At 37.5% G+C, this 26506-nt stretch overlaps 1 protein-coding gene across 1 annotated transcript in view; it reads right to left on the reverse strand.

Annotated features, from left to right (window-relative positions):
• LOC150087120 (twitchin-like) overlaps positions 1-26506 on the reverse strand; it is a 3511780-nt gene that overhangs the window by 1044899 nt on the left and 2440375 nt on the right. The window contains 1 exon segment of the mRNA XM_090372971.1: positions 5618-5741. Coding sequence (XP_090229097.1) covers positions 5618-5741 — 124 coding nt within the window.

Consider the following 26506-nt stretch of genomic DNA (forward strand, 5'->3'; position numbering starts at 1 on the left):
ATTAGCAACTAAGGCCATATTGCTCCGAGGATATGCAGTGGTCATTCCCTGACCTTTCCGCATCCTCCGTATTTGGTGGTCACGGGCTCAAACCCCAGTCTAATCAAGAAGCGTGTGCTATGCACTGCTGCTCCTGCCCACCCGGCTATGGAGGCGCCATCTCCTTTCAGTTCACATTCTGTAAATGATTTCGCCTCCGTAGCCAGGTGGGAAGGAGCAGCAGTGCGTAGCACATCCTTCTTGATTAGACCGGGGTTCGAGCCCGTCACCACCAAATATGGAGGATGCGGAAAGGTCAGAGAATGACCACCACATATCCCGGAGCAATATGGCCTTAGTTGCTAATGCTCCTAAAAACCAAATAACAAACAACAACAACTGTAAATGATTGGCTGTAAAGGGCTTAGAGGGGAACAGGTATTCTGTGTGTTATCACACACTCAGTCTAAAACAATGATGGATCTAATATCTTTCTATTACAGAAGATTTAGGAGAAATCCAGTTGGCCTGCCTCCCTAAAATCCACTCATGCACACCGTCTCGATGGTAAACCCCATTACGTCACTTACATAGCAACGAATGTGTAGAGTGTGTCTCTTCGAGACGCCTGGTCAGTGTGAAGAGGAAAAGACCAAACCCTCTAGCACACGACAGCAGGATAAGGGTCCAATAAGCCATATATACAACATTCAGGTAAGGCAATCATGTTCAAATTTTCATCTTCAAAAAAAAATAATAATAAATGTCTTAAACAAATATTATATAAATTCCATAAAATTGTCCCCTAAAGCATCGTGTGCACTGTATAATAAAACAATCATATATATTTCATATAAACAATCATATATACTTCTTCACAATCTCCTAAAATAATACATTCAATTGAAAACCTATAAGCCTAAAACATAAATCTTCAAAATAAATTAATTAAAACCATATAAACATTTATATATACATATACAAAACATTAGTAAAATAATAAGAGGAGTTTACCTCAATATAGTGCGTAGAACACTTCCGTATGATACCCTCCAGAATGGCGCCTCCGTAGCCAGGTGGGAAGGAGCAGCAGTGCGTAGCACACTTCTGGAGGGTATCATACGGAAGTGTTCTACGCACTATATTGAGGTAAACTCCTCTTATTATTTTACTAATATTATTATTAACGTAGAACATATTGAGTAGTACAGCTCTGATTCATACTATCTAATATACAAAACATATATACAAATTATTTACATATTTACAATATCATATTTTCAATCCATACATACAACTTATTTACATATTTACAATATCATATTTTCAATCCAGACATACAACTTATTTACATATTTACAATATCATATTTTCAATCCATACATACAACTTATTTACATATTTACAATATCACATTTTCAATCCATACATACAACTTATTTACATATTTACAATATCATATTTTCAATCCATACATATTTACAATCTCATGTTTACATATTGGTGCTTAGAACGGAACAAGCATCCTGTTTGTTATCAGCCACTCGTTGTAAAACACTGATGGATCCAATATCTTTCTTTTTCAGAAGATTTAAGAGAAGTCCGGTTGGCCTGCCTCCCTAAAATCCACCCATGCACACCTTCTTGATGGTATGCCTGGTGGGTGTGAAGAGTTAAAGTTAAATTCAATTAAATTCAATTAGAGTTAAATTCAAAATGCCTGGTGGGTGTGAAGAGTTAAAGACCAAGCCCTCCAAGCACATGACACCACAATGAAACAAATGGCCCTCAGTTCCCAGCGGCTTTCACTCCCCCTCTTATGGCAGCGAGAGGATCAGAGTGGAAGCAGAGGGTGCTAAGAATCTCTGGGTACGACCAGGCTGCCATGAATGGATGAACTTGGCCTGTTACAACGTAAGATCGCTCATTGGTGAAGACAGGATATTACAGCTGGAAAAGGAATTAGAAAATGTGAATTGGAATATAATTGGTTTGGCTGAAACAAGAAGAAGAAATGAATCACTTGTAAGATTATCAAGTGGAAATCTGCTGTACACTAATGGAAACAGTGAAAGGAGTGAAGATGGAGTTGGCTTTCTGGTCCATAAAGATATAAAAAACATTTGTGAATTCAAAAGTACATCACCAAGGGTGTCAAGAATAATACTCAGGATTTCTAAGAGGTGCAAGCTAAAGGTTATAATGATTTATGCACCAACATCAAACCATGATGATGAAGAGGTTGAAGAAATGCATACCGAAATTGAGTCTTCTAGATGAGCAGAAAATCCACTATACTATCATTATGGGGGACTTCAATGCTAAGGTTGGAAAAAGACAAAACAGAGCAGAAAGGTAAACTATAGGAAATTTTGGAATTGGTGAAAGAAATGAAAGAGGTGAAAGACTTGTGGAATTTGCAGAATCTCAAGAATTGTCAGTAATGAACACTTTTTTCAAGTAAAGGGTGAAGGAGAAAGTGGACATGGATGAGTCCAAATGGATTAACAATAAATGAAATCGACTTCATCCTCACTAACAGAAGATATATCGTGAATGATGTTACCATCCTGAATAAAGTAAATGTTGGAAGTGATCACAGAATGGTAAGATGCACACTTGATATAGATGTAAGAAAAAATGGAAAAAACTGGCTCAAGTAAATAATATGAAGGCCTTTGAGATAACAGAAAAGGACAAAAAGCAGTATGTACTGGAACTTAAGAACATGTTTGAGCTCCTGCAGACTGCTCAGGACCAAGATATCGACGAGGAATAATACAACTTTCTGAAATTGATAAAGCCCAAGAAACCTATAGGTAAAAAGAAATCCAAAGAAGAAAAAAATTAGTCAAGAAACACGTGTCACGATGAACCGAAGATGACAAATGAAAAGCAAGATAAACACTGACAAGGAGAAAATTGAGTATACTGAGTTAAGCAAAGCCACTAGAAAGAGACTCAGAGAGCACATCAGAAGATTTAACACAAGAAAAGTAGAACAAGCATTAAAGGAAACCAAAGGATTTAAATCAGCAGCCATGAGCAGTAATACAGAAAGACAAATGATACTGGAACTGAAGAATAGCAATGGTGTACTTATAAATAGCAGAGAAGGCATAATTCAAATAGACGATGACTACTATATAGAATTATACAAGGAGCGAGGGAATGATGCCAGCAGTGAGGAAGATGGATCGCAAATTAGTAACACATACAACACACCTGATATTCTTCCTGATGAGGTAGAACATGCGTTGAAGAAAACGAAGAATCAAAAAGCCCTGGGGAAGACGAAGTTACTGTAGAGTTGTTAAAATTGGGAGGAAGAGACATGACACAAAAACTGGCAAGACTCTTCACAAAATACATTAGAAAAGGTGTAATGCCTAATGTGTGGAATAATGTAATCATAGTTTTGCTGCATAAGAAAGGAGATAAATCAGAAATTGGAAATTATAGACCACATTTACAAGTTGTTCACAAGAGTCATTACTAACAGATTAGAAAGAATACTTGATGAGAATCAACCGAAAGAGCAAGCTTGCTTTAGGACAGAATTCTCAACTATGGTTCACCTTCACGTAATATCACAGCAAATGGAGAAAGCAAATGAATATAAAACACCATTATGTCTGGCATTTGTGGATTATGAAAAGGCATTTGACTCCATACAGCATAAGGCAATGGTTCGGGCACTGGAAAGACAAAGCATAGATACCCCATATATTATGATTTTGAAGAAAATATATGAGAATGCTACCTCCTTTATTAGACTAGACAAAGAGAGTAGCAAATTTAAAATTGAGAAAGGAGTTCAACAAGGAGACACAATATCTCCAAAGTTGTTTACTGCTGCCCTTGAGGAAGCTTTCAGAAGATTGGTTGGTTGGTTGGTTGGTTGGTTCTTGGGTTTTATTGGCACATTATACACTAAGGCTATAATGTGCCAAAACCAGGTGATATATAAAAATTTTAATTTCACTGACCTAATTACTTAGGTCATCATGTCAAGATATAAAATAACAAAGGTATAAAATGTAAAAAAGATAAAGCAATAAAAAAATAACAATAACATGTAAATTTTAAATACAAGTAAAAACCTTTACTTTCAGAAGATTAGACTGGTTGCAGAAAGGAGTCAATGTGAATGGAGAGTACCTAAACCATTTACATTTTGCAGATGACATTGTTGTCATAAGCCACAGTCCCAAAGAATTAACTTATGCACAGTTAGTAAGGATTTTGGACTAAAGATGAATATGGCTAAAACAAAAAATGAATATGAAATAAAGATGAATATGGCTAAAACAAAAGTTGAATATGGCTAAAACAAAAGTAATGATGAACAAGTATGCCACAGAATGGGACATAATGATTGAAAGAGCAGTAATTGAAAAGGTGGAGTCATATACTTATCTGGGACAAGTTATTAGCAGTAATAATGATAAATGGCTGGAAGTCAAGAGAAGAATAAATTTTGGATGGATAGCATTCAGGAAATAAAGTCACATACTGAGGAGCAAGATCCCAGTTTGTCTGAAATGTAAAATAATGAACCAATGTATACTCCCCGCCATGACTTATGGAAGTGAAACTTGGGCACTCATCAAAAGGCCGACCGGGCTAGCCAGGTGGGTAAAGTGCCTGTCCGGCAACCCAAAGGTCGTGGGTTTGAATCCCGCCTCGGGCTTGGATCAAAGTACTGCAAAAACCTTGGGAGATGCACTATGGCCACAGAAGCCGATGAGCCAACAACTACAAAAAAAAAAAAAACACTCACCAAAAGATGGGAAGAAAAGCTGAGAACTACACAGTGAAGAATGGAACGGATTATATTGGAAATCAGACTGTTAGATAAGAAGAGAAACACATGGATTAGGAGCAAACTCAAGTAAAGGACATTCTTATCAAAACTAAAGAACTAAAATGGTCTTGGACTGGACACATAGCTCGAAGACATGATGACAGATGGACTAAGAAAATAACAGAATGGTACCCAAGAGAAGCTAGAAGAAAACCTGGAAAACAATGGCGGAGATGGATAGATGAAATTCATCTATTTACGTATTTCCCGTATTTCCTGATAATTACAGTCTTCAGAAATACAAGTCAAATATCAACAAATATCTTCTTTCGTCTTCTGAACCTCCAACCCAAGAACGGTACTAAGTACTATAGGTTCTAATACCTCTTGTGTTTGGGGTTTCATAAAAAAAAATTTCAACAGGAGTTGTTTGTAACTGGTTGTCACTCTAGTATGAAAGTGACCAAGGTTCCACAAAAGGCACTGTAATATTATGCTGTAAAATAAAAGTATTTATCATGTTGAAATGGTTTTAAGTTTAAATGTTAGAGGAATACACACATTCATGCTGTTAAACCTTAATAATTATAATTAACAATTGGTAAATTTCTGTATTTTTTCTTGTTGTGCCATATATAGTCTTCTGCAAAAATAAGTATTTTAGTCAAAAATTATTAATTTATCAATGAGAAATGAAATGTTCACCAAGAGTTTTACACCAATGGAATGTTACACCAAGAATTACACCAATATTTTTCTCAAATATTAAACAGAAAAAAAAATGTTATTAGAGAAAATATGAAAGTGCACCTATAAAAAATTTATACTTACCAAGCACAGTAACTTTGCAATAACAAGTGTCAAATCCAGATTTATTTTTTAAGTGTACTTTATATTGAGCAGTATCTTCCCTCTTTGCATTAGTCACAGCTAAAACAGCATAAGTATCTCCAATCTAAAAGAATATCCCACTAAAATATTATATATATACACCCACACACATGCACACAAGAAAATGAGCTTTAATTAAATTACTAATAAAGAAAATAAATAAGAAGAGGAAAAAAAAAAAGAAAAATAGTAAAACGAACATTATGGCTGCAACACTTTACCTACCACATGTCACAGAAGCATAGCTAATTTACATGAAGTAAATTACAGTAAAACTTCTTTAAGATAATTAGTTAACAGGAAAGATTGCTTCTACAGGGATGGGATACACTTAAATAGAAAGGGTGCAAGAATATTTGCTGATGCTATCGAGGCAGTGTTAGGTGGGTCGGAAAACTGCTAGCTTGGGGGGAGACAAAGACCAATAGATTGACAGTAGCCACTGGCAGAGGTGAAAGAGATTCTTGCACTGCTTCTATTAGAATGAGCAGAAGCCTGAAAAACAAGATGCATGGTATTTCAGAGACTGCTGGGAGCCATTGCGGTACAAGTAAACACATGGGTTGTGTTAGGGTAGCTAAGAATAGAAACAGGTGCAGGTATACTTGCGTGTACACCAATGCTAGGAGTTTAGTAAATAAATTTGATGAATTTGAGGTATTGCTGAAAACATCGAAGGCAGATATTGTTGGGATATCAGAGACGTGGTGTCACACAGATATAAGGGATGCAGAACTGCAATTTGGGGAGTACAACGTCTACAGAAAGGATAGACAGGATAGGAAGGGGGAAGGGGTTATGCTATTAGTTAAGAAACACATAAAAACCAAGGAAGTGAAGCCAGTCGACATCGCTGGACAGTGCAGTGTTGAGTCAGTTTGGTGTGACATAAGCATTGGGAGATCAAAATTGAGAGTAGGAGTGTGCTATAGGCCTAATGACTCTGATGAGTATAATAAGGAACTGTACAGGGAAATAGAGTGGGCCAGTAAATCAGAGAGTCTTATAATGGGAGATTTTAATTTCCCAGATATTGACTGGAATTTGGGGGCTGGTTACTCACACACTAGCAGGGCTTTTGTGGATTTATTGGATGATTGTTTTCTACATCAGCATGTTCAGGAGGCAACTAGAGGGAGTAATACTCTTGATTTGATTATCAGCAGTGATTCTTCATGCATTAAGAATCTGCAGATAAATGAACCACTAGGTGGCAGTGATCACAGTGTGCTGAAGTGGGATTTACTGAAAGAGGTAACTACCATTAGGGGTAAAGTGAAGGGTTATTGCTTCCGTAAAGGCGACTACGATGGACTGAGACAGTATTTAAATTCTATACAGTGGGACCAACTGATGATGTTACCAACAGCAAATTCAAAATGGGAAGCATTCAAAGAACTTATCTTGGAAGCTACTAGGCTTTACATACCAACTAAGAAATATTGTTCAAGGTTTAGGCCAAAATGGATGTCAGATGAACTAATGAGGCATATGGCAGAGAAGAAAAATGCATGGGATACTTACAAATTAACACATGACACAGAAGCCTATGATAGATACAAGTTGATATGCAACCAAGTTACAAAGGAGGTTAGGCAGGCGAAGGCAGATTACGAGAAATCCTTGGCAAGGGATGCAAAGAAAAACAGCAAAGAGTTCTTTACTTATGTAAACTCTAGAAGGAAGGGGATGAATCAGATTGGTCCACTTGATATTGATGGGTCAACTGTTGATGATCCTGCTCAGGTAGCTAACAAACTAAATGAATATTTTGCATCGACATTCACACATGAGGAGTTATTCAGCAAGGAGAATGCCAGAGGTGTATTCAACTCTAGCAGTAAGCTACAGAATCTTAAAATAACTGGGAGTAAAGTGGAGGAGAAACTGTTGAAGATAAACACAAGAAAGGCACCCGGGGTGGATGGGATCTATCCAGTTATATTAAAGGAGGCAGCAAAGGAAGTAAGCAAACCCTTAGCCATAATTATGAGAGCTTCCTTGGACTCAGGGGAGGTACCCATAGACTGGAAATGTGCAAATGTGACCCCAATTCACAAAGGAGGATCAAAGGCTGACACAAGTAATTATAGACCTGTGAGCTTAACTTCTGTTCCAGGAAAATTAATGGAGGCACTGGTTAAAGAAGCACTGCAGGATCATTTAGACAAGACTTCAGTTATAGCTCAGACACAGCATGGTTTTGTTAAGGGGAAGTCTTGCCTGACCAACTTGATTGGATACTATGATGCAGTCACAAAAGAACTGGATGCAGGGAATAACTTTGATATTATATACTTGGATCTTAGAAAGGCTTTTGATACTGTTGCACATGGAAGACTGCTACACAAATTGGAGCAGTGTGACATTGGAGGCAAATTGCTGCTATGGATAAAGGGGTGGTTGAGGGGGAGAACACAGAGAGTGGTAATCAATGGACACTGCTCATCGTGGACTAATGTTATTAGTGGAGTCCCTCAGGGCTCAGTGTTGGGTCCATTATTGTTTTCTGTATTTATAAATGATATTGATGATGGTATATCAAGCTTAATGTCCAAGTTTGCAGATGATACAAAGGTTGGCAGGGTTGTCAAGGACACTACTGACACTATGCTGCTGCAACAGGATCTGGAAAGGTTGAGCAGATGGGCTTCGAGGTGGCAAATGAAGTTTAACATTGACAAATGTAAAGTACTACACATGGGAAACAGCAACCCCAGAGCAACGTATCAACTCTGTGGTACTGCACTGACAGTGGTAGAGAATGAAAGGGACTTGGGGGTGATTGTGCAGGCAGATATGAAGTTCTCTGAGCAGTGCAGACGGGCTGCAAGAGTAGCTCATGGAGAATTGTCAATGATATACAGGAATTTTTCCAGCAGGGATAAGGAGGTGATTATTCCATTGTATAAGGCAATGGTCAGGCCACACCTAGAGTACTGTATACAGGTCTGGAGGCCTCATTTCAAGAAGGATGTAGAACTGCTGGAACGAGTACAGAGAAGGGCAACAAGATTAGTGAATGGAACAAAGGGGTGCTCTTACGAAGAAAGGCTTAAGTTTTGCAAATTACAGTGTCTGGAGACTAGGCACCAGCGAGGTGATCTGATAGAGGTGTATAAAGCCTTGAATGGTTTAAGCATGCTCAATGCTGATGGGATTCTTCCTCTAGCTCAGAAAAATCACCTGAGAGGGCATAAATTCAAATTGAGGAAAGACAGATGTAGGATAGATGTGCGGAAATTTGCCTTTAGCCAGCGGGTGGTTGGTTGGTGGAACAGACTGCCATCCCTTGTGGTGGAGGTTGATAGCCTAAATAAGTTTAAGGCTCAGCTGGACAGGTATTTTGAACGAACAGAGGGGTGAAGTGGAAGTGGGTTTTTTTTTTTTTTTTTGGCTGATGCTGCATAAGCTTGCTTTCTTGCATCAAATGCCTCTACTAATGCTAATGCTAATGCTAATCGATTGACATTCTGGCAAAAATCTGTCATTTGGTAAGGTGGCTTGGAGGCTGTGTTAGGCAAGGAGGGAGGAGGTATTGCTGTATTATTTTCTTTTAAGTAATTAACTTTACTATGGGAATTACAAAAATTGGGGCTAAATAATACAGAATCTTTTTTAATATTATAAGCAGTATATAAGAACTCGTTTTCAACAATTATTATTTATTTATGCAACTACACTTACAATATTAAAAATGATTGGTATTTATAACATTAAAAATCAATTTAAGGAAATTGATAAAAATGATCTTTTAAAGTCATTCATTTTGTTTTAACACTTTTTGCATTATTAATTTCTTTTTTTAAATTATCTTCTACTTGATATAATAAAAGTTTAACAATGTTTCATTTCCTCATTGCATAATTTTCAAAATTACATTTACTTGAAAATTTGCCACTTCTACTAACTGCATTAATTCCTTTTCAAGGGATATCTCTTGTATGTCATTTTCCATATTTCCCATATTAATTCCACAATTTTTAAAACATTTTTTGATGGTATCTTTCAAAACTGCTTGCCACAGCTCTTTGACATATTCAACATCACAAAGATTAATTTTCTTTAATCAATTGTTCTAAATTTTCATTACTAATGTTAAAATCCTTTTCCTATAATGTAGCTTATATGTTTGAATGACACCTTGGTCCAAAGGTTGTAGGGTGCTTGAAGTATTAGGAAGTATAAATGCCAACTGAATAATTGACAATATGACATTTTTTGGATGGCATGGTGCATTATCTAAGAACAGTAACACTTTCCTCTTTTCCCTTTTCTTAATCTCATTAAATTTTTCTAGCTAATGCATGAAAATTTTACTATTCATCCAATTATTTGTATTTGTATGACGTTCAGCTCCAAATTTAGACATGTTAATGTATTATTTTTTTTTGAAGCAGCAAGGCCTCAGTGCAGTGGTCTTTCTTTTACATCTAGTGCATTTGTACACAACAAAGTTGTGATTCTGTGTTTTGCTTTTTTAAAACCATGGCATTTAGACCCTTTTAAAACCAATGATTTTGTTGGCAAAGCATGATAAAAAACCAGTTTCATCTACATTGAAAATTTTGTTTGGTTCATAGTTCTCAGTCAAATCTGTTAATCTTGAAATCCAATCCTGAATTGTGTCTGAATTATTTGATGCACTTTCACCATAAACAGATTTGAATACAATATTATTTCTATTGCAAAACTTTTTAAGCTACCCATTGCTATCTGCAAAATTATGAATGTTCAGTACATTAGCAAAACCCTTTGCTTTCTCTTTTAATATTAGTCACTTAATGGCAATTTTCTTGTATGAGCACTATCGAACCATAAACAAACAATTGAAAGTGTTGATCTTGAAGTTTTGATGAGAGTCCCAATGAATATTTACGTTGGCATTTTTAAACCATTTCTTCCTTTATCACCTCCTTATTTTTCCAAGTGGCTCGGATCTGAGTCTCACAGCAGTGGTATTTTTCAGTCTTCTCTGAGACATTCCTCTTTCTGCATCTTCTATCAGTATGATTTTTGTTTGTAACTCTAATGTGTTTCCTTCCTTGTTTGCTGATATCTTTGATGTTTGGTAACCAGTGGCTTAGCCAAAACTGACACAAGTGAGTCAGCAAAGTATGCATGTAAATTGCAGCATTAACATAATTAACATAAGCTATGGGCAGAAGTTTCCCTCACTTGCAGTGATACTGTATTATTTTTTTTTCTATTTATTACTTTTAATGATACTAACCTGGAGCTTAACTAAAACTGACACAAGTGAGCTAGTGAAGGGCACTTGCAAATTGCAGCATAAACAATAGGAGGTCTTGTCCCCTAACCGACAATTAATGCCTTGAAAGGCAAGATGTGAATAATGAAAAGTACAGTCTAAGTTATCCTCGTTCATTGTTGGTTATTTTTTGATGACATTTCTATTCATGCTGCAATTTAAAAGACCTAACACTATTCACAGTGCAATTTACATATGTCCCCTAGTGAACAATGTGGCCATCCAATATGTACTAACAATAACACAATGAATAGTAACAGAAACAACAGTTAACAGCTTCTCCACACCCACCTCTTATACCTGTAAAAATTCCTAAAATTATACCTCTAAACCAACCTTTTCATCAATCGGTTGTGGAAATAATGGTCATGAAGAGAGGGTGTTAGGTACTTGTTTGTCAGCTTAAAGGGATATTTCTTATTTAATCTATAGTTCAATTTCTTGTATTTTTTTTTTTTTTTTTTTTGGTAGTTGTTGGTGCAACTTTGGCAAGGGATGCAAAGAAAAACAGCAAAGAGTTCTTTACTTATGTAAACTCTAGAAGGATGGGGATGAATCAGTTTGGTCCACTTGATATCGATGGGTCAACTGTTGATGATCCTGCTCAGGTAGCTAACAAACTAAATGAATATTTTGCATCGACATTCACACATGAGGAGTTATTCAGCGAGGGGAATGCCAGAGGTGTATTCAACTCTGGCAGTAAGCTAGAGAATCTTGTAATCACTGAGAGTAAAGCGGAGGAGAAATTGTTGAAGATAAACACAAGAAAGGCACCTGGGATGGATGAGATCTATCCAGTTATATTAAAGGAGGCCGCAAAGAAAGTAAGCAAACCCTTAACCATAATTATGAGAGCTTCCTTGGGCTCAGGGGAAGTACCCATGGACTGGAGTTGTGCAAATGTGACCCCAATTCAGAAAGGAGGATCAAAGGGCGATACAAGTAATTATAGACCTGTTAGTTTAACTTCTGTTCGCGTGAAAATTAATGGAGGCACTGGTTAAAGAAGCACTGCAGGATCATCTAGACAAGACTTCAGTCATAGCTCAGACACAGCATGGTTTTGTTAAGGGAAAGTCTTGCCTGACCAATTTGATTGGATACTATGATGCAGTCACAAAAGAACTGGATGCAGGGAATAACTTTGATATTATATACTTGGATCTTAGAAAGGCTTTTGATATTGTTGTACATGGAAGACAGCTGCACAAATTGGAGCAGTGTGGCATTGGAGGCAAATTGCTGCTATGGATAAAGGGGTGGTTGAGGGGGAGAAGACAGAGAGTGGTAGTCAATGGACGCTGCTCATCGTGGACTAGTGTTATTAGTGGAGTCCCTCAGGGTTCAGTATTGGGTCCATTATTGTTTTCTGTATTTATAAATGATATTGATGATGGTATATCAAGCTTAATGTCCAAGTTTGCAGACGATACGAAGGTTGGCAGGGTTGTCAAGGACACTACTGACACTATGCTACTGCAACAGGACCTGGAAAGGTTGAGCAGATGGGCGGACAGGTGGCAAATGAAGTTTAACATTGACAAATGTAAAGTACTACATATGGGAAACAGCAACCCCAGAGCAACGTATCAACTCTGTGGTACTACACTGACAGTGGTAGAGAATGAAAGGGACCTGGGGGTGGTTGTGCAGGCAGATATGAAGTTTTCTGAGCAGTGCAGACGGGCTGCAAGAGTAGCTCATGGTGTATTGTCAATGATATATACGAATGTTTCTAGCAGGGATAAGGAGGTGATTATTCCATTGTATAAGGCAAGGGTCAGGCCACACGTAGAGTACTGTATACAGGTCTGGAGGCCTCATTTCAAGAAGGATGTAGAGATGATGGAACGAGTATAGAGAAGGGCAACAAGATTAGTGAATGGAACAAAAGGGTGCTCTTACGAAGAAAGGCTTAAGTTTTGCAAATTACAGTGTCTGGAGACTAGGCACCAGTGAGGTGATCTGATAGAGGTGTATAAAGCCTTGAATGGTTTGAGCATGCTCAATGCTGATGGGATTCTTCCTCTTGCTTAGAATAATCACCTGAGAGGGCATAAATTCAAATTGAGGAAAGACAGACGTAGGATAGACATGAGGAAATTTGCCTTTAGCCAGCGGGTGGTTGGTTGGTGGAACAGACTTCCATCCCTTGTCGTGGAAGTTGATAGCCTAAATAAGTTTAAGGCTCAGCTGGACAGGTATTTCAAACGAACAGAGGGGTGAAGTGGAAGTGGTTATTTTTATTTATTTATTTATTATTATTATTATTTTTTTTATTATTTTTTTTTGGCTGATGCTGCATAAGCTTGCTTTCTTGCATCAAATGCCTCTACTAATGCTAAAGCTAATGCATCGGCTTCTGTGGCCATAATGCACCTTCCAAGATTTTTGCAGTTCTTTGATACAAGCCCGAGGCGGGATTCGAACCCCCGACCTTTGGGTTGCCAGGTAGGCACTTTACCCACCCGGCTAGCCAGGTCGGCAATTTCTTGTACTTATTTAACCAGTATTGTTTGTTAGTGATAAGAGTATATGATTTTTTTGCTGCATAAGGCCCACAACTGTTTGGATCTATTTCATCAGCAGATTAATTAGTGTGTCTGTCAGTTTGTCAATGGATAAATTTATTTAATGTTTATTTTATTTATCTACTGTTTATTTATTTTTGTTTCACTAATGGATCATTTTGTTGTTATAGTTGGTTTTTGTTTCCATTGATAATGATATTTCATGCAATTTGACCTAGTAACATCAAGGAGGCTAGCCAGGTCGGCAATTTCTTGTACTTATTTAACCAGTATTGTTTGTTAGTGATAAGAGTATATGATTTTTTTGCTGCATAAGGCCCACAACTGTTTGGATCTATTTCATCAGCAGATTAATTAGTGTGTCTGTCAGTTTGTCAATGGATAAATTTATTTAATGTTTATTTTATTTATCTACTGTTTATTTATTTTTGTTTCACTAATGGATCATTTTGTTGTTATAGTTGGTTTTTGTTTCCATTGATAATGATATTTCATGCAATTTGACCTAGTAACATCAAGGAGGCACTGCTTAACTTGTATTAATTGGTATAATTTATTAAGATTCTTAGCAAAGCTTATTATCTTGGTACTCACCTCTAGATCAATATTGGTTAGAGTTAAATTTACATAAAGGAAAGTAAAGAGAGTAAAAGTATAAAGTAAAAGTTCACAATTATATTAATAGATTAATTAATTTAAAAACATGTCTCTAGGAAGAGGAAGTGCACCACTTTTTCCTGGTTGTCATTTATAAAATTATGAAGAAGATTCACTTGTTTGAAAAACCAAGAGCTGGACGAGAAGCTTTCGATGTCGTCGTCATCAGTTGGTGAACGACATGAGTTGTAAGTGTTGATTTATAGTATCATGGTGCCCAGGATGCATCACATTAAACACATGGAAATTTGATTCACAGGAAGTATGATATGGTATGGTATGGTTGTTTATTGGCGCATTAGCTGCTATGGCTATAGTGCGCCTAGTGGTAGTTATATCAGAAAATAATTAAGAACGTAGCAGTTCAAATTCATTTCAGTTCTGAAACCTATTCATAAAAGATTATACACTCCAATTTGTTTCAAAAAGCAAAAAAGTTCCTTAATATTTGAATCCTCTCCTATGATATGATGTAGTGTCAACGGTTCTTGAAGATTAGCCAGATTTTGAAGTGTTGATTGTTTGATAGTGTGGACAGTCAATCAAAATATGTTTGACTGTTAGATGTTCAGAGCAGTGTGAACACTGAGGAGGATCATTGCTGGTGAGTAAATGGAGGTGAGTCAGATGGGTATGCCCTATTCTTATCCATGCGAGTACCACTTCTTCTCACCGAACTGTCTGAGTGCATGAGTGCCATAATTTTGGGTCCTGTTTCAATTGGAAAAGTTTGTTATTTGTTTCTTTATGCCATAGCTCTGTCCACTGTGCATGGTATGCTGTTTGAATTATGATATTATAATCAGAAGCTAGAATGAAGACAGAGATCTTCATTAACAACCCTGCCAACCTTCGTATCACTGTAAAATTGGACATTAAACCTGATATACCATCATGAGTATCATTAATAAATACAGAAAACAACAATGGACCCAACGCTGAATCCTGAGGGACTCCACTAATAACGTTAGTTCATGATCAGCAGTGTCCATTGATTACCACTCTCTGTCTTCTCCCACTCAACCGTCCCTTTAACAATAGCAGCAATTTGCCTCCAATGTCACACTGCTCCAATTTGAGCAGCAGTCTTCTATGTGCAAAAGTATCAAAAGCCTTTCTAAGATCCAAGTATATAATATCAAAGTTATTCCCTGTATCCAGCTCTTTTGTGACTGCATCATAGTATCCAATCAAACTGGTCAGGCAAGACTTCCCCTTAACAAAACCATGTTGTGTCCAAGCAATAACTGAAGTCTTGTCTAGATGATCCTGCAGTGCTTCTTTAATCAGTGCTTCCATTAATTTTCCTGGAACAGAAGTTAAACTCACGGGTCTATATTTACTTGTGTCAGCCTTTGATCCTCCTTTGTGAATTGGGGTCACATTTGCACATCTCCAGTCTAGGGGTACCTCACCTGAGTCCAAGGAAGCTCTCATAATTATGGCTAAGGGTTTGTTTACTTCCTTTGCCGCCTCGTTAAATATACCGGATAGATCCCATCCACCCCAGGTGCCTTTCTTGTGTTTATCTTCAACAATTTCTCATCCACTTTATTCTCAGTTATTACAAGATTATCTAGCTTACTGTCAGAGTTGAATACACCTCTGGCATTCCCCTCGCTGAATAACTCCTCATGTGTGAATGTCGATGCAAAATATTCATTTAATTTGTTAGCTACCTGAGCAGCATCATCAACAGTTGCACCATCGATATCAAGTGGACCAATCTGATTCATCCCCTTCCTTCTAGAGTTTATATAAGTAAAGAACTCTTTCCTGTTTTTCTTTGCATCTTTTGCCAAAGATTCCTCATAATCTGCCTTTGCCTGCCTAACGTCCTTTGTGACTTGGTTACAGATCAACTTATATCTATCATAGGCTTCTGTGTCATGTGTTAATTTATATGTATCCCATGCATTTTTCTTCTCTGCCATGTGTCTCATTAGTTCATCTGACATCCATTTAGGCCTAAACCTTGAACAATAATTCTTAGTTGGTATGTAAAGCCTAGTAGCTTCCAAGATAAGTTCTTTGAATGCTTCCCATTTTGAATTTGCTGTTGGTAACATCATCAGTTGGTTCCACTGTATAGAATTTAAATACTGTCTCAGACCATCGTAGTCGCCTTTATGAAAGCAATAACCCTTCCCTTTACCCCTGATGGTAGTTACCTCTTTGAGTAAATCCCACTTCAGCACACTGTGATCACTGCCACCAACTGGTTCCTTTATCTGCAGATTCTTAATGCATGAAGAATCACTACTGATAATCAAATCAAGTATATTACTCCTTCTAGTTGCCTCCCGAACATGCTGATGTAGAAAACAATCATCCAATAAATCCCCAAAAGACTTGCTAGTGTGTGAGTGACCAACCCACAAATTCCAGTCAATATCTGGGAAATTAAAATCCTCCATTATAAGACTCTCTGATTTACTGGCCCACTCTATTTCCCTGTACATTTTCTTATTATACTCATCAGAGTCATTAGGCCTATAGCACACTCCTACTCTCAATTTTGATCTCCCAATGCTTTTCTCACACCAAACTGACTTGACACTGCACTGTCCAGCGATGTCAACTGGCTTCACTTCCTTGGATTTTATGTGTTTCTTAACTAAAGCCTAACCCCTCCTCGCTTGCTATCCTGTCTATCCTTTCTGTAGACGTTGTACTCCCCAAATTCCAGTTCTGCATTCCTTATATCTGTGTGACACCACGTCTCAGATATCCCAACAATATCCGCCTTTGATGTTTTGAGCAATACCTCAAATTCATCAAATTTATTTTTACAAACTCCTAGCACTGGTGTACATGCAAGTATACATGCACCTGTTCCTATTCTTAGCTACCCTAACACAACCCATGTTTTTACTTGTACTGCAATGACTCCCAGCAGTGTCTGAAACATCCTGCATCTTGTTTTCCAGGCTTCTGTTCATTCCAATAGAAGCAGTGCAAGAATCACTTTCACCTCTGCCAGTGGCTACTGTTAATCTATTAGTCCTTGTATCCCCCCAAGCTAGCAGTTTTCCGACCCACCTAACATTGCTTCGATAGCATCAGCAAATATTCTTGCATCCTTTCTATTTAAGTGTATTCCATCCCTCTAGAAGCAGTCTCTCCTGTTAACAAGTACACACCAGGCAGAAAAAAATTCTACCCCTTGAGCCTTGCACAGTCTTTCCAGGGCTGAATTGATAGACAAGTCTCTCATCATATACTCCCTCCTATCATGTCTGGGCAGAATTGCAGACACTTTCAAATTCAACATTCAAGGCTTTTTTTGAACAGTGACCTGTACTTGTTAAGTAATTCTGCCAGTTTCCTACTCTTAATATCATTAGCGGCAACAGGTACAACTATATCACCTTTTGTGCCCTTAAAAGATTTAATTAGTTTACTGGTATGAAAAGGACAAATTGACAAATTTAAAGTTAAACAGTCCCAATAACTAAATAAACTGCACAATTTGTTTAGTCATTGGACTGGTTGGACTAATTCTATCAATTTGCCATTTTCATACCAATAAACTAATTAAATATTTCAAATGGTATTGGCTTCAAGTGCCATTTAAACTTTCTTAATTAGTGCAATTCCACATAATATCCTTCTCAAATTTACTTAAACGTAAGAGATAATGAAACCAAAATGACGTGACTAAAAAGTTGATGATAATAAACAGCAATGACAAAATATAGCAAATGAAACAATGAAGGAATCCTATCTGCCTATCCTTGTGTATTTTAACAAGGAAAGGGCCAAAGTCATGTATACAATGGTGTTCCAATAAGTGCTTGTTTTTTTTTTATTTTTATATATATTATTAAAGCCCGAAAATAGAGTGAAATAAATGTAGTAAAGTAACAAAAAAAAAAAAAAAAAAAGAGTAGTTTTATAGGCTCTGAATAATCTAATAGCTTGAAAAGTGGAAAAATTTTTTTTCATGCAAATTTTGCATGAAAAAAAAGGAAACAAATGTAGTTTGATTTTACTTGGCAAAGCAGAATATTTCACATCCATATTTCAGTAGTTACCTTTTCAGTTTGAAAATGCATTAAACAGATTTAGAATTATAATGACTTATTATCCTGATCAGTTTCCTTTTTAAGGAAACTCCACACACAAAAGGCACTAGAGCCAACAGTACTTAGTACTGTGCATGGGATGAAGGCTGAGAAGACTGAAGAATACTTATTGATGATAAAACTGAATTATTATTATAATTCTTAAGGAAATACATGTGAAGGAATTTTGTTTCACAAAAGTAGAAGTCACAAATAAGAAAGAGGAAAAGTTGTTACTGTGAGGTTGGAGTTGCAGATTGGATGATGACTGTAACATAAGTTGAACTCATTGGGGAAGCAGTTGTCTGTTTGTTATTTGGTTTTTAGGAGCATTAGCAACTAAGGCCATATTGCTCCGGGGATATGCAGTGGTCATTCCCTGACCTTTCCGCATCCTCCATATTTGGGGGAAAGCAGTAAATTAAAGATGCCCATGGAAGTATTTACCGAAAAGGCATGAAGCAGATTGAACTGAGACAGAGAGCAGAGAGATTTAGTAGTAGTATTGAAAAAAAAAATCAAGGAAGACAACAGAAGCCAAAAAAATTTAAAAAAAAAAAAAAAAACTTATCACAACACCTGTCTATGGTCTCTAATAATTCCCCTAATTCTGTCTTAAATTTATTCAAATTAGTCACTTCAAACTACACTAAATGTAAGTTTGTTCCAACAATTAACTACCCTCTGTGTGAAAGAAAATTTCTGCATATCTATCCTACAACCATACATGTTAAGTTTAAACCAGTGCCTCATCATGTGTGCTGTCTCAGCCACAGTGAGGATGCCATCCGCATCCATTAAAGAGCCACCAGATCCATTAAAAGCCTTAAACATCTCAATCTCCTCACAAATGTATTCTAGATGCTACAATTTTCAGAACTGAAGCCTTTTCTGGTAAGAGTGCCCATTTAGTTGTCTCACTAATCTTTTTGCTTTTTACTGAACCTGTTCCAACAGATTCATACTCTCCTTAAATTATCCTTTCAGACCTATATGCTTGTTTGTTTGTTTGGGGATTTTTCAGGTGCATCGGCATCTATCACCACAGTGCACCATAGATATGATAGTACGTATGCTATTTCTTTACAGAATGAGAGTCAGAAAACTGGTTTTTGACTAGCTAAAGGAGGTGGTAATACATTGATCGCTTTGAGACATTTGTTTTAAGTGTTAGTGGATCTTCTGTTCTGGCTGGACTTAAGAGATTCTGGCGTTCTATTGCAAATTTTGTGCATTCCACAAGGATATGCTTCACTAAAAGCACTGTGTTATAGTGATAACACAGGGTGAATCTCCCCTCTTAAAAGATAACCATGAGTAATATTAGTGTGACCTATTCACAGACGAGCTAGTATTACCTCCTGTTGTCGAATTGGGCTGAAGCTTGAAGGCCATTGCTCAAGATTTGGCTTGATACTTCGAAGTTTATTTTTAAGTTGGTTTTGCCATGTTAACTGCCACTGGTACATGCATTTTTCCTGGATTATTCGTCTATAGTCTTGATGTGGAATTGTCCACTTATCATCAGGTGGTAAGTCAGCAGCTTTTGTGGCATTGTCCGCTAATTCATTTCCTGGAATTGCTATATGTCCTGCAGAAGGGTATGGTTCTTCCAAACTCAGATAAAGTATATAAAGAGTTTGTTATTTCTTTTATGACTGGGTGGGTGATGGTCATGGTGTTTTCCAGGGCTTGAAGTGCACTTAGAGAATCAGAGAAAATTATACTGTTTTCAATATTGGAGGACTCAATATACTTCAGTACAACCTGAATTGCCATTAGTTCTGTGGAAACGTGGAAAATATACTGAACTCATGTGGCAGTCGATAGCCCAATGTGATGTTCAGAAAAACTCTGGTGATTCCAACATGGACATCATTCTTTGTCCATCTGTATGAACTACAACAAAGTTTGGAAACTGCTCCACTACTGCATGGTACGGTTGCAAGAAATTGTCTTTATGTAGTGCTGATTTATCCCATTTATGAAGCTGTAAATCGCATGAATGTGGAGTAATATTTCACGGAGCAAGGAGAAGTAGAGGAGTATTTGCAATATTATCAAAAGTCAGATTAAATTCTTTTAAAAGATGTCTTATTCTTATACCTAACAGTCAGTGTTGGGGCGGAAAAGTATTTGCTAGTTTGGGTGTTCAGGTATAGATCTAATTTTATATGCATAGTGTAATATAAGTTGTTGCCTTCTGATAGAGAGAGAGGGGGTTTGTGAGCTTCAGCATATGGAATATGTATTAGAGATGTATTATATCCTCCTAGAGCAGTGCATATTGCACTATGATAAAGAGGATCAAGCCTACAAAGGACACTAGGTCTTGTTGAGTTATACATTACTGCTCCATAGTCAAGTTTTGGTCCTATTAAGGCTCTGTATAGCCATAATAAGGTAAGATGGTCAGCTCCCCACTTTGGTGCTGAGAGAACCCGGATGATATTTAGTTTTTAGGTAGGATGTTCTTAGTCTTTTAATATATTCTAGAATGGTAAGTTTATGATCTAAGGTTATTCCTAAGAATTGTATGCTGAGTTGAACTGCTATTGGTTGTCCATTCAGTTGTAGTTCCAGATGTGGATGCACTTTATGTTGGCAGCAAAAATGGATGCACAACGTTTATTCAGGACAAAGTTGAAACCACTGGTTTGCGCCCATGTACTGATCTTATTTATTGCCCCTTGTAACTGTTTCTCGACAGTATTCATGTTTTTTGCATGACAAGAAATACTAAGGTCATCTACAAACAGTGCCTTATCAATAGTGTTGGAAGATGTTCAGCAACAGTGTTTACTGCAATTATAAAGAGTGTAGCACTGAATATAGCACTAAGGAACTCCTTCTTCTTGAAAAAAATAATTGGGACAGCGAAGTTTTAAATTGAACCTGGAATGTTCGCTTGTTTGTATGAAAATCAGGTGACCCCGAAGTCCATGGTGATGTAATTCGCAGAGTTTTCCATACATCCACGTGGAATCATAGCCCTTACTGATAGTAGTAGTAGCAGTAGTAGTAGTGGCATGTGATGCAAGAAAGCAAGTGTATGAGCTTATGCAGCATCAGCCAAAAAAAAAAAAAAAAAAATCACACCATTCCCTCCAAATGCCTGTCCAGTTCCTCGTTAAATTTATTCAACCTATCAACTTCCACAACGACAGATGGAAGTTTGTTCCAGCAATTAACCACCCGCTGGCTAAAGGCAAATTTCCACACATCTATTCTACATCTGTCTTTTCTTAATTTGAATTTATGCCCCGTTAGGTTCATAATCTGAACAAGTGGAAGGATCCCATCAGAATTCAGCATGCTCAACCCATTCAAGGCCTTATACACCTCAATCAGATCACCGTGCAGGTGCAATTTGCAGAACTTAAGCCTCTCTTGGTAAGAGGATCCCTTCATTCCCCTCACCAATCTTGTTGTCCTTCTCTGTACACGCTCAAGCAAATCTACATCCTTCCTAAAATGAGGCCTCCAGACCTGTACGGAGTACTCAAGGCATGGCATGACCATTGCCTTATACAGAGGGACAATCACCTCCTTCTCCCTGCTAGCATAATTCCTATATATCATTGACAAAACCCCATGACCTGCCCTGGCAGCCTGTCTGCATTGCTCAGAAAACTTCATATCTGACTGCACAATTACTCCCAGGTCTTTTTCATTTTCTACCACCTTAAGCGTAGCACCACACAGTTGGTATGTTTCTCTGGGGTTACTTCTACCCATATGCAGTACTTTGCATTTGTCAAGGTTAAACTGTCAAAGCAAACCATTACATGGTGTTCCGATCTAAGGAATGCATTTTGAATGGAGTTCTCTAGTCTTACTAGTATATCTAGTGTTGATCTATGTTGTCAAATACCGAACTGTGCAGAATGCAAGAGATTGAAATTTTCAAGGTAAGATATCAGTCGACGGTTCACCATCTTTTAGAGAATTTTGCAAAGGCAACTGGTCAAGGCAATAGGTCTAAAGTAAGTGGGATTTGTTGGATATTTGCCTAGTTTAAGGAAGGCAAGGATTGTAGCATGGTGCCATTGTTTAGGGAATATATCTTCCAGGTAGAGTGTATTGAACAGATCAAGAAGTGACTGCAATTCAGCACTTAGTTCCTGTACCATTCAATAATGAATATTATCTGATCCTACAGCACTGTGCCTAGATGTTGACAAAGCTGTATGTGGTTCGCGATAGTAAATGGTAAGTTGTATTGTTGTTCTGCTTTTGAAGAAAAGTTTAACATTTGTTTTTCTGAATTTGCTTTAAATCTTCTGAAGGTTGGTGTGTAACTTTCTATTGCTGATGTTTCGGCAAAGGTTTCCCCTAGTATATTGGCAATTTGGGTAGGGTCAGCAATGTTCTGCCCTCTCCATTCTGTGATAGGAAGAGGTGTTGTTTGATATTTACAACTCATTTTTCTGATTGTTTTCCAAATTTTGTGTGTGGGAGTTGCTCCATTGATGGTTGAAATGAAGCAGATCCAAGTGGCCTCTTTATTACTGCATCTAACATACCACACCCTTGCTCTAGCACATTTATACTGAATGGGATTAGCTGTAGTTGGATTGCACTGAAAAGTATTCCAGGCTTTATTTTGGAATACTTCATCAGATTTTTGGGTGTACCGGTAATTTTGAAGAGGATTTTGGTATGGCTTTTCCTGCTGCATGTAATATAGTTTTCATGACACACTCAACCGTTTCCTTGGTTGGAGATTTTTGGATAATTTCAGGGTCGAGTTTAGCTGATTTTTATACGTCTCCCAGTCTGCTTTATCAGTGAGTGACTGTGAAATTCTAGTAAGATGATAAAGGGCTTATTTAGCAATTCAACTGTTATGGGAAAATGATCACTATTTTTTGCATGAAAAGAAATACTAAGATCATCTACAAACAGTGCCTTATCAATAGTGTTTGGAAGTTGTTCAGCAACAGTGTTTACTGCAATTATAAAGAGTATAGCACTGAATACAGCATTAAGGAACTCCTTCTTCTTGAAAAAATAATTGGGACAGTGAAGTTTTAAATCAAACCTGGAATGTTCGCTTGTATAGGAAGTTTGTATGAAAATCAGGAGGTGACCCCGAAGTCCATGGTGATGTAATTCACGGAGTTTTCCATACGTCCACGTGGAATCATAGGTTCCAGTGAATCATTGTTTATCATCCACTGTTCCTGCAGTTCCTGCATTGGTACTTTTTTTTTTTTTTATGTCTGGGATGCGTCTGGCAGCCCAGATAAATCAGAGTTTGGCTTACTCATGATGTTCTCTTTTTGGCCCTGGGAGATTGTCATTTCCTCCCAGGATACTAGCCCCACCATGTGGAGGCAAGAGCATTGCCACCTAGTGACCCAAGCGAAGAGACGGTTAGTATGAACTAAAAATAAAAAAGGGGGTTAAAGAAAGGTACTTTCCTTTCTAGGTAGAAAGGAAAGTATTATTTGAAAGGATCTATTTAATTCTAATACTCAAGAGAAATGTATTTACAGTAAAGCGTACCAGATAATCACTATGAAAAGGTGCTGTGGTCACTATTATTGCTTGGCACTTGGGGTCAATTTGTATGCAATATTCCAGATGGAGCCTCACCATTTCCTTAGACAGAATAATAATTATCCCCACATATCACTCACAAAACCTTGTGAGCTGTCCCATCAGATGTTTGTGTCCCCCTCAGGTTCAAAATATGAGCAAGAGAAAGAATCCCATCATCACTAGCCTGCTCAAATGATTCAAAGCCATATGCACATCAATCAGATTACCTTGCAGGTGCCTATTCTCTAGATGGTGCATTTCACAGAACTTGAAGCATTTCACAGAACTTGAAGCTTGTTCCCTGAAGGGCAATCTTGTTGCCCTTCCCTGTACTTGCTCTAGCAACAGTACATCATTCCTAAAATGAGGCATCCAGATCAGTATGCAGTACTCAAGGTGTGGTCTGACCACTACCTTATACAAAGGGATAACCTCTCCTTATCCCTGCTAGCAAAATTCCTGTATATCATTGACAAGACCCCATGACCTGCTCTGGAAGCCTGCCTGCACTGCTCAGGAAACATCATATCAGAATACACAAATACCCCCCAGGTTTTTTTCATTCTCCAATACCCTGAGTGTAGTACCACACAATTGGTACATTTCTCTTGAGTTACTGCAACCCATATTCAGTACTTTGCATTTGTCAATGTTAGACTTCAGTTGCCACCTCTCAGCCCATCTGCCCCACTTTTCTAGATCCTCTTTTAGTAGCACACTGTCATTAACAATGCTGCCAACCTTGGTACCATCTGCAAACTTCAACATTAAGCTTGATATACCTTCATCAACATCACTGATAAATATACAAAACAAAACAAAAATGGGCCCAACACCGAACTCTGGGGTACACCACTAATAACATAAGTCCATGAAGAGCAGTGCCCACTGATTACCACTCTCTGTCTTCTCCCACTCAACCATCCTTTTATCCATTGTAGCTACTTGCCCTTAATGCCATACTGCTCCAATTTGTACAGCAGTCTTCCTTATGCAACAGTATCAAAAGCTTTCCAGAAATCCAAATATATGATATCTAAATTATTTTTTGCACCCAGTTCCTTTCCAAACACATCACAGTATCCAATCAAATTCGTCAGAGACGACTTCCCCTTAACAAACTCATGCTGTGTCTGAAATATTACTGCAGCCTTGTCTAGATGATCCAGCAACGCACTGATGCCATTATTTTTCCTGGAATACAAGTTAAATTAACAGGTCTGTAATTACTCATCACCTTTTATGAATTGGGAATACATTTGAACATCTCCAGTCAGTTGGGATCTCCTGAGTCCAAGGATGCTCTCATAATTATGGCCAAGGGGTTTGCTTACTACCTTTAATATAACTGGATAGATCCCATCCACCCCAGGTGCCTTTCTTATGTTTAACTTTCACAATTTCTCCAACACTTTGCTCTCAGTTATTACAAAATCATTTAGCTCCCTGTTAGAGTTTAATAAACTTCTGTCATCCACTTCCCTACAGAATTTCTCATGTCTGAATGTAGATGCAAAATACTCATTCAGTTTGTCAGCTATCTACACAGTTGAACCATCTATATCAATTGGACCAATTTGATTCATCCCCTTCCTTCTAGAGTTTACATAAGTAAGGAAGTCTTTGCATCCTTTGCCAAAGATTTCTTGTAATCTGCCTTTGCCTGCCTAATCTCCTTTGTGACTTGATTACCAACTATCTTATATCTATCATAGGTTTCTATGTCACCTGATAATTTACATGCATCCCATGCATTTTTCTTCTCTGCCATATGTCTAATTAGTCCTTCTGACATCCATTCAAGCCTAAACCTTGAACAGTATTTCATTTGTTGGTACGAAAAGCCTAGTTGCTTCCAAGATTAATTCCTTGAATGCTTTGCATTTAGAATTTGCTGTTTATAACGTCATCAATTGGTCCTCTGTATAGAATTTAAAAAAAAACTCTCAGACCACTGTAGTCACCTTTACAAAAGCAAACACCCTTCCCTTTACCTCTGATGATAGTTATGTACCCATTCCTTTCTCCCTGATGACAGATACTTTAAGTAAATCCCATATCCACACTATGATCACTAACACCTAGTGAATCCTTTATCTGCAAATTCTTAATGCATGAATAATGACTACTGATAGTGAAATCAAGAGTATTATCCCCTGCTGGTTGCCTCTCAAACATGCTGCTGTAGAAAGCAATCATTCAATAATCCACAAAAGTTTTGCTAGTGTGCAAGTGACCAACCCACATGTTCCAGTCAATATCTGGGAAGGTAAGATCCCCGTTATAAGACATTCTGATTTACTGGCCCACTCTATTTCTTTGTATAGTTGTTCACTGTACTCATTAGAGTCATTAATCATTCCTACCCTCATTTTTGCTTTCCTGTGCTTATTTCATATCAAACTGACTCAATATTGCACTGTCCACCAATGTCAAGTGGGTGAACGGCCTTAGATTTTATGTATTTCTTGACTCACAGCATAACCTCTCCTCCCTTCCTGTCCTGTCTATCCTTTTCGTACACATTGTTCTCCGTCCGCAAATTCCAATTGTACATTCCTCTTATTTGTGTGACACCACCTCTCCAATATCCCAACAATATCCGCCTTTGATACCTTGACCAGCACCTCAAATTCATCAAATTATTTACTATATTCCTAAAATTGGTGTACATGCAAGTATACATGCATCTGTTCTTACTCTTAGCTACCCTAACACAGCCCATGTATTTACTTGTTTCATGATGACTCCC

Source organism: Mastigoproctus giganteus, chromosome 4 (genome assembly GCF_048544385.1).
Source record: "Mastigoproctus giganteus isolate SK-2022 chromosome 4, ASM4854438v1, whole genome shotgun sequence".
NCBI classification, from domain to species: Eukaryota; Metazoa; Arthropoda; class Arachnida; order Uropygi; family Thelyphonidae; genus Mastigoproctus; species Mastigoproctus giganteus.